This window comes from Glycine max, chromosome 3, assembly GCF_000004515.6.
Source record: "Glycine max cultivar Williams 82 chromosome 3, Glycine_max_v4.0, whole genome shotgun sequence".
Lineage (NCBI taxonomy): Eukaryota > Viridiplantae > Streptophyta > Magnoliopsida > Fabales > Fabaceae > Glycine > Glycine max.
In genome coordinates this window covers 42,018,387-42,028,237 of record NC_016090.4, presented here as the reverse complement: position 1 = coordinate 42,028,237, position 9,851 = coordinate 42,018,387, and the positions used below count along the sequence as shown (strand labels likewise).

At 31.6% G+C, this 9,851-nt stretch overlaps 1 protein-coding gene across 1 annotated transcript; it reads left to right on the top strand.

Annotated features, from left to right (window-relative positions):
* Positions 1-4,028: 4,028 nt before the first annotated feature.
* On the top strand, positions 4,029-8,793 carry LOC100788439 (MTOR-associated protein MEAK7). Its single transcript, XM_014773922.3, has 8 exons — positions 4,029-4,238; positions 4,328-4,430; positions 4,532-4,636; positions 4,751-4,836; positions 5,258-5,499; positions 6,737-6,926; positions 7,861-8,044; positions 8,334-8,793. Exons 1-8 carry the CDS (start codon positions 4,183-4,185, stop codon positions 8,634-8,636), a joined length of 1,269 nt encoding a protein of 422 aa, XP_014629408.1. The 5' UTR covers positions 4,029-4,182; the 3' UTR covers positions 8,637-8,793.
* Positions 8,794-9,851: the final 1,058 nt, after the last annotated feature.

The window sequence follows — 9,851 nt, the reverse complement described above, 5'->3', positions numbered from 1 at the left end:
GGATCCATTTCATGTGCCAACCAAACTCACCAGAAACTTCTCAGCAAAATCGAATGCCTCTGCTATGTAGAATTAAGATACCATTCAAGATACCCAGTTTTAAATCTCTCCCCAATTTCTTCTTACTATAATTATAATTTTTAATGTAGGACGAAGCTACATAAACATTGGACTTTAATTGAAGTTGCAGTTTTCAATGAGAAATCCTTCAATGCTCACATTAAACACAGCAAGCATAAAAAAAAATTGACAGATTCCAAGATCCATCCTTTCACGTGACATTAGATTCTCCACCTTGCAGATATTATTATACACAACTTAGCCTACGCCTAAAAAATTAACTGCGATTTTAGGTTGCGCCAAGTTTTTTAGTACATTGAATTAATGTTGCTCTTGTATAACATGTCAATGTATTTATGCATGTACATATGTACATCATTCATACAAATTTCATATCCGCTCTTTGCTAACCAAGGACGGAAATAGGTACATGCAATTGGGTCTAACTTTCCTTTTTTTTAAAAAAATTTATATTATTCCCTCTATTTTATTTTATTTGTATTTTAAAGATTTTCAGACAAAAGTTATGGTAGTCATTAACTAATCTGTTCGGGATGATCCAAACACATTAGACAAAGTAGGCGATTCCAGCATAGACTGCGACGATGGTTTTTGATGAACAACGAGACTTATATTCACCTGCATAGGCACTTTGATGCCCTAAGTTAGAGTGTAAGAAATGAATAATGAGGTTAAGATGTATATTTGTAAGCATGCGATGCCTTATATATAGTAGTAGATGGAGGAAAAGTTGGTTAAGTGACTATTGTGGATCATGGACCACGTGGTAGACCCAAGCTACCTCCGGAACATAACCTAAAGTATAGTTTATTTGTTACAACTATATATATATATATATATATATATATATATAATAAACATTTTTTTTCTTAAAAAAAAATAACACTACATGAATGTTTGCATGTTTTACTTGTCAATCTTAGACCATCTCCACTATCTCATTTCAATCTTAAACAACTCAATTAATTTTTTCTTAAACAAGAATTTCTATTAACAAGTTGTTTAATTCATAAGTATTTTCTCTCTCTTTCTTATATTTAATACAAAGTTAAACCACTCATAAACAATAATTACTCATATAAATAACTTTTCGATTTTAGCAACTGATATGTTATATTAAAATAATATTTTTTTTTTATAAATAACTCATTAAACAATTTCCGCTGTGCATGTTATAAGACTCATTAAGCAAGAATATTGTTTCCTGTGTGATGATGTGTGAGGACCCTTAAATCTCATCTCTAGGTTTATAAGTACCTATTATTAATAATTTATGGTTGTGATATATTGTCTGGAGTATAATCGAGCTCTGTTTTCTGTTAGGTAGGTTCTCAAGTGGCGAGGGATATTTGTGGTCAAATAGTACAGTATATAATTGAGCCTGATAAACATTGAACCAACATGTTTACTTTGTTTGCTTGATTCTTTATACCGAGGTGGGCATGATAAAGGGCTGAACAAAAGTAAACAAGGATAATTATTAACAATATCACTAATTTCTTTAACAAATACTATTTTCTACATCAAAAATTTCTTTGTGTGCCCTATATGGGAGGATTTCGCACCATCAAAGCCAAATTTACTCTTCCACTATCATCAATTAATTGATATTCAATGCATTGCACACATGATTATAACAAAGCTTTTGCCATATCTTCAATTTAACAAAAACTCTTTTGAGAAGTCCCTTTATAATAAACCAATAACAATATGCTTTGGTTTAAGCTACATTCACTCTAATCAATTAATTTAAAAATATTGGTCATAAAGGCATTATATATAATGGGCAGTAATTATGATTAGTAATGCACTAGTCTTCACGTTAGACATATATGAAGCTATCCTATTAAAAACATTCCAATCTACTAATTATCTATCACATTTTTAAACAATTAAAAAAACATTTAACCATTTTGAAATAGAATTGCTTTTCTCAACTAGTTGCTTGTTATAATTAACCGAGTATATTTTTCTCTTTAAGAAAAATATGCTTTATGTGTGTGGAAAGGAGCTTCGGCTCTAGCATTGTCTTATCTTAAGGGGTATCTCCTTTCAATTCTTTCTTTTTCTCATTCACGACTGCTTTCAATTTCATCTTATTCAACATCATCTAGGTTTTCAATGGCATCCACAATCATCCTTTCAAGAGGTGTCAAGAGTCTAGTCACTTTTCCCGTTTTTTGTTCCTTCCATATCCCTCTAATTAAAGCATAACACCTCAACAAAAAACAAAAACAAAACAATTAGAAGTTTTTTTTATATAAAAAAATAGAATTTTGTTTAATGACATTATTTTTCAAAAAGCGTAAAAAAAATGTCCCGATCCACCAAGTGAAGGATAGGCCCAAAAGGGCTTGGTCGTAGTTGGGCCAAGTTTTGCTATGAACTGGGTTGACCTCAATGAAAAGACTTAATTCTTTGAAGATGACGTCTCCAACACACTAGCTTCTTTGAAGCCTTCTTATCAAGATTTTGTGTGTGTGTTGTGTCATATATTAAGTACATTAAGGTTTCCTTTCTTGAAAGTTGAAACTGTATCAAGAGCTAAAAATAAAAATAAGTGGAATTAAAGAGAGAAAACTGGAAAACAGTCCATGTAGTGAATCAGAGGATGACCTGGGAGGTGAAGCGCAGCAAAATGAGGATAGCCCCACTTGCTGTTAGGTGACTTTTCATCGCAGTTTCAGGTTATGTTTCTGTCTCTACTGATTTTCCTCTGCGATACTTTTATTTTCCTAATCCAAATTTCCAAAATTTACATTATTCTATTTTAGTCTTATTTCTAAGTTTCAGAACATAAAGTACCCAGCCTTCAGTGTTTTTTTTTTTTTTTTACAGCATCCTGCCTTCATTGTTTATTACAGTAAGTTGTTACCAATGACATATTAAATATTCATAGTTTATTTATCTAAATTTGTTAGAATAACTATAATTTGAAATTTACGAATGATCATGATTAATACTTTAATCAATTTAAAACATTATTTTTGTGATAGTTAATAACTTTTTTCAAGGATAGATGATAAATAACTTAAATTAATTAAGCCCCTAAAAAAACTTGAATTAATTAAGAAACATAAAAAAAACATAATACATCCCACAAGAAAGTAATTACCGAGATTCAAATTAACTTTGTGGTGAAATTATCCCCTTAGGATATTGGAGATTTTTTTTAAAAGGAAAAGTATTTATCAATATACAATGTGTTTTCTCAATTATAATAATTGTAATTAATAAAGTTTAGAAATTAAAAAAATGAAATAAAAAAGGTATCACAAAATCTCTTTTCCTAAACTTAATAAATGAGCCCTAACATATTTATGGTTCCAACTAATAAGAAAAAAAAAGTTTAACAAATTGAAATTTCATAGAGCCTATTTTTCATGCACCTAATTATAATTTAATCTTATACTAGTTTCCACTTATTAAATTTAATTATATTAATGATTCAATAAACATCAATTTTTTTTTATAGAGATTAAAGATATTCTCTACTCTAATAGAATCTATGTGATGTAACTTCTTAAGATTTAAACTTAAAATCATTGATTAGACCAAAACAGACCAAAACAATCCTATTTCATTTGATGCATGAATTAAGTAGTTAAATTTTGTAGTTATTAAAATATCAACATATTTTAAATATATTTTTATTATTTATTATAATAAATTATTTTTGATTAAGTGGAAATTATTGCCTTCAACATGATAATGTAATAATAATAACATTTAATATCACACTTTTTAATGAAAAAACTCCCCTTCTTACTTTCAATAGTAAACAAAATTAATTTAAATCTGTGGATAGAAATGCATGATTGAAAGAGAAAAAACTCCACTTAATATAATCAATAAAGATGAATATTATGTGTCGATAACTTATTAAAAAAATAGTAAACAAAACTACTAAGGAGATACAGGACAAATATATAGAGAGTACCCAATATGGAAAATTACCCACGTATGAGTATATTTCAGAAATCAAGAAACTTGATGATGGGTGTGGGTATAGAAGTAGCATGAAAAGGAAAGACGTGCCACAAAACTATACGGAACCTATAGACTCTGGAGTCTGGACTGAAATCGAAGTCGAAGCAAGCAATGGGCAACGCTCAGTCACCTTCCAACAATGATCCTCGATATGTTTCAGCAACCAGGTTCTTCTTCTTCTTCTTCTTCTTTTTCTTTTCCCACACTTTGTGGCAGAAAATCAATTTCCATAGACTAATCTCTATAATCATTGTAGAGCTTTTACTCAAAAGGAACTTGAAGACTTGAGGTCTCGGTTCAACAATCTGGCTAATCAATCCCAGAGCAACGGGAAATACATCCCTCCCTCCGTTTTTCAGGTTCTTTTTGCAATCCAATGATTATCTTATCGCCTTCAATTCATAACCCATTTGTTATAATCCTCTAAAACCCGTATTTTTTTTGGGTTCTTTTTTTGTAGTCATATTTTGGATTTCATGGCCCTCTTGGGGAGAGGATGTTTGATTTAGTTACTCAGGAGCGCAAGGATCAGAAGCTAACCTTTGAAGACCTCGTGGTTGCTAAAGTGAGTTCTTGGTTTTCATCATCGTTTTTTGTTGGTATTGTCCCAAAATTATGACATATTTAACTTGGAGTCATGTACCCACTATATATATTGGTTTGATTTTCCATGTTGCAGGCTACTTATGAGAAAGGGACAAAAGATGAAATTGAAGAATTCATCTTTCGCTTATTAGATGTATCTGGAGATAATTTTGTAGGGAGGTAGGATTCGGGTCTGATCATACACAAGCCTCCATTTCTGCGAAATAATTAAGCATTGGAGCTAGTTTACCAATCTGCTAGTTTGAATTCATTATTGTTCTTCATGGCGAACTGAACTTTAGTCACAACCCACGAAATTATTCTATAGATACTTTTTTGGGTACTGGAGTTTCATTTCTTGGATTTGAACATTTTTCTTATTAGTTTGGTTGGCTGAACTATGCGATTCAGTTCTACAAGTGATACTTCTTTAGAAGTAGTGCTGTCTGCCTGGTTGATGTTCTGTTTATGTTTCTAACAAAAGGACAAAGGATTATAATATGTTGGAGTTTTTAGTTTATGAATATAGCCATATGGGTTTATTTTGCTTTACTTTCCCCCTTTTATATTCTTGTTAATATATGTTACATTGGATATGCAGGTCTGATTTGGAAACTGTTATGATTGCCATTTTTAATGATATATTACGCATAAAAGGTTCTGATGATAGATCAAGTTCACATGAGGATATTGTCAACATATTTCTGAATGCTGCAAATTTCTCCAAGCAAGATGGAGGGGGCACTGAGGGGACAATGTCTTTTGAAGATTTCAGAAGCTGGTGTACTCATCTCCCCTCTGTGAGGAAGCTTCTTGGAAGCCTGCTTTTGCCACCTGATTCAGGTATTGCTTCACTTTATTTCCAACATTTTTGTTGTTGACTAAATTTGTTACAAGTTTATCTTATGAGCAGATGATCACCAGAATGGTCCGATTTGAAGTTTCATGTTTATCAAACTTTGCCTTCGACTATGATTATGATTTTCCTCCTCCAAATTTTACTTAGTTGGTCCCAGTGGGATACGTGAGGAAGCTGTGTTGGGAAGTCAACAACCAATAAACTTTGTTTAACCTTTCGTGGCATGGGTCAACAATACTACTATGCTAAGTTAGGCTGTCACTATTAAGTATGTATTGTATAGCTCAAGCTCAAATTGAGTGTTAAATAATCTATTGCTACTATATTATCATCTAGATGTAGTGTTAAATAGTATAATTTGTTTCAGAACTTGAAATATTGAAACACCTGTAGGTGAAGTAGTTGACGCCATGATTAGGAGGATTAACTTTATGTGCCTTCAAAAAATCATGTGGGATGACAAAAATGCTATGGAGCTAGACACTTTAGGATTTCAAATCTGGTGCACAGGTAAAGTTAGAAGAAGAAATAGGCTGGATACTATTGTTGATTAAGATTTGACAGAATCATGTGGTCAATGTTAGGAGGAGAAACCAATGGCATTTATTGATTCATGTGGCCAACCCCATTTAGTGGGATGAGGCTTGGTTGATGTTGTTTTTATTGTTATTGTAGCAGTTGTAGTAGGCTTTGTACTCATCAATCAATAGGTTGGTGTCGTTGTAGGCTTCTTATTAGCCAGGCAAAAATAATTTTTCTGTAATTTATTTGACCTACTTAAAATGAAAAATATTTTGACCCAAGTTATGATCTTTCTTCTAATAGAATAATTATTGAACAATATTAACTTTAAATAGCAATTGGCGGCGATGATCTGCTAAACACATGCTAGAAGCTTGACTAAATGAATACTGGTGACCTAAGAGCAATTATTTGCACAATATTGAATCTTGTAAAACATTCTGCTAGTTACCATAAACATTTGTGTAAACTGCAACTTTTTTTCTTCTGTGTTTGCATTGAACTTGATATATCATATATGTCTGTTAGACTGTTACACAGACATGCAATTTCATTAAACAATGTGCTTTACAGTTTGATTGTATTCATTTCATTACTGTTTAAATGAATAAGACAAAATGCTGTGGAATTAGTTCTGAGTAAAGTCCAGGGTAAATGATTAGTATATTTTCTTATTCCAATGTTTTTGCTTTTTTCTAGGACGACCTGGTTATCAGATTCCTAAACTATTGACTTCGAAGGCTATTGATTCTAACATTATACTTTTGAGAAAGGAATATACTTGGCATATTGGAGGCGCACTCTCTCACCAAGACCTGGAAGATTGGAATCTTTTGTATCATAGTTCTGTTAATGGTCTTAGTTTTAATACATTCCTGGGCAACATTTCGTAAGTACAGTTTTTTTGCCTTCGAAGCATCCTACTTCTCTAAATTAGTAGATTTATGTCAACTTCATAAAATTGCAGAAATTAACCCTAGAGGAGATTGTGAATGGCTTGGCCTTTTAATTAATCAATGAGGTTAAATCTAGAAGAAACAGAACACAAGACGACTTGCAGGATGGACACATTCTTTTTACTATAATGAATTAATGATATCTCCAGCATATTTAAATATTGAGTACCCTCTGAAGTGTTGCAAGCTTCATGGCAGTGTTATCAGTTGCGGATGGCCAAAATTCTGCCATATAAACATGCCATTGCAGCCTTTGGCACACCATAGAAGGTCTCCCTTCAGAAATTGCCTATGACAGTTGGCAGAAAATCCGTCATGTAGAGGCATGACGCTACCATTTGACAACACTGCTTCATGGGCTGATTGCTGTTGCAGTTTCTGTTTAGTGTTGTTTAATGCATGGTATATTTCTTAGAAAAAAAGAGACTGTTAATTTGAGATACTTAAACTTAGCCTGAATTTGGTACCACACATGGACTACAATTGGGTTTATTGTGTTGTTAGTTTTACAAGCCAATATCTATGAATAGGTTTAACTATATGTTAGGAGCCTTGTAATTACAATACATAGCTAAAGACTTATCAAAGACTTAGTTATCTATCATACGAGTAAAAATTGGAAGTAACTTGTAACTTATTCTTATTACTATTATGATTATGATAAGATTGATTAGAAAGAAGCATAGTTTGTCAGTTTGTCAACATCTATTGTTTTATGAGGTTGTAAATGCTAAAAATGCCAGTTAAATTCATTTCAGTTTCTTTTTATCTACAAAATATTTATGTCTGTTTCTGCACTGCTCTAACTAAGCTCTATGTAGGATTGGAAATTTGAAATGCATATTTAACTCTTACTTTCAAATGCAGAAACCATGCAGGCCCAACTGTGTTAATTATTAAGGATAAAGAAGGTTATATATATGGAGGGTATGCTTCTCAACCATGGGAGCGTCATGCTGATTTTTACGGAGACCTGAAATGTTTCCTTTTTCAACTAAATCCAGTGGCATCTATATTCAGGCCAACTGGAGCAAACAATAACCTACAATGGGTAACTACTGTCTTTACCTGTTTCTAAGATTACAAAATGCTGCTTTCAACATCCCCTTATTATATGCTGAACTGTTATTGTTAAACTCTGCTCTCATTTTGTATTAGTGTTACAAAGTAGATTAAGATTAAGTAACACTGATGCTGCAATAGTGATCACACAGGCAGAATAGTGATCACTTTTCTACACCCTGTATTGGATTTTATTGAATTAGATAGCTACTTGCTATCCTATTTGTTATAGATTTATTATTCTTGTTTAACTCTTGAGTGTCCATGTATTTGTGTAGTGCGCTATCAACTTCAGTTCAGAGGACATTCCAAATGGCATTGGTTTTGGGGGACGAGTGAATCACTTGGGTTTGTTCATATCAGCAAACTTTGATCAAGGACATACATTTTCGTGTACCACGTTTGGTAGCCCTTGCCTCTCCAAGACTAACCGTATATTACCAGAAGTAATAGAATGCTGGGGAGTCACTCAAGATGCGACACAAGACAAGAATGATGCTGTCAAGGGCACTATTCTGGAGAGGTTCAAGGAAGATCGCAACATGCTCAAAATGGTAGGCCTAGCAAATTCCAGCGAGTAAAGTATTGCTTGCATGCGTGTGATATAATCCACCCATTGGCGTTTTAATATCATTGTTAATATCATAGTAATCTTTGTTAAATAACATATTGTGAAACCTTTTTTTTTATAATTCTTTTTGGTACCTTGAGAATAATAATTAACATACATTGGGGCTACATTGTACTTGCAATCTTGCATGATGGATACCTGCGAAGATTTTTTCAGTATCCTAACAACATATTATTTAACACATTTATTTTAGTACACTCTATTATTAGTTAAAACTTGTTGAAATCTGCAAAATCACAATGGAGCCTCATAAAATATATTTTACGAAATTGTGGCTTTTAATAAATTTTTACTAATAATTAAAAGTGTGTTTGAAAGTAACAAACTGTATTGTTAATAATATTTCTCATTAAAAAATTTAGGGTGTTGCTGGGTGCACCCAGCAGTACTGGTGGTGCACTCAACATTTTTTATTAATGTCCAAAATGTCCTTGACTCGTAAGTACAAAGTACAACATAAGGATGTAGTTCATCCGTATGATTTATACAGATGAACTACATTCGTAAGCTTCAATTTGTATTTACAAATGTAATTCATCCGTATAAAGCATACAAATATAGTTTATCCATATGATTTATATGGATGAATCGTAAGGTTCAATTTATACTTATAGATGAACTTGATCTGTATGTTTTATATGGATAAACTTCATCTGTATAAATTATACGGATGAACTTCATCCGTATAAATCATACTGATGAACTTTATCCGTATTGATTTTTTGGTTTTTTTTAATTCCTTAAAGTTTTATTTTTTTAATTATTAATATGTTAAATTATTCATTTGTGCATTAATTTTTTTTACTATTATAAAATTTAATATATATATTAAATTTTGTAATAGTAAATATTTTTTATTTATAAAAAAATATATGGATTAAATAATTCGTATGATTTATATCAAAATTAATTGTCACAAAATTTATTATTTAAATTTACATACGCATTAAATATACATTAGAAATTTTAGTGTTATGTATAACAACTTTATTTATTTTATAATATAATTGACTCATTAGTTCAGTTGGTTAGAGCGTTGTGCTTATACGGACGAACTATGATGAAAGGGCAAAATTGGAAAAATGCAAAATTACCGGGTGTACCAACAATTTCACTGGTTGCGCGTAGCAACACCAAAAAATTCATTGCTTCAAGTCCAATATCT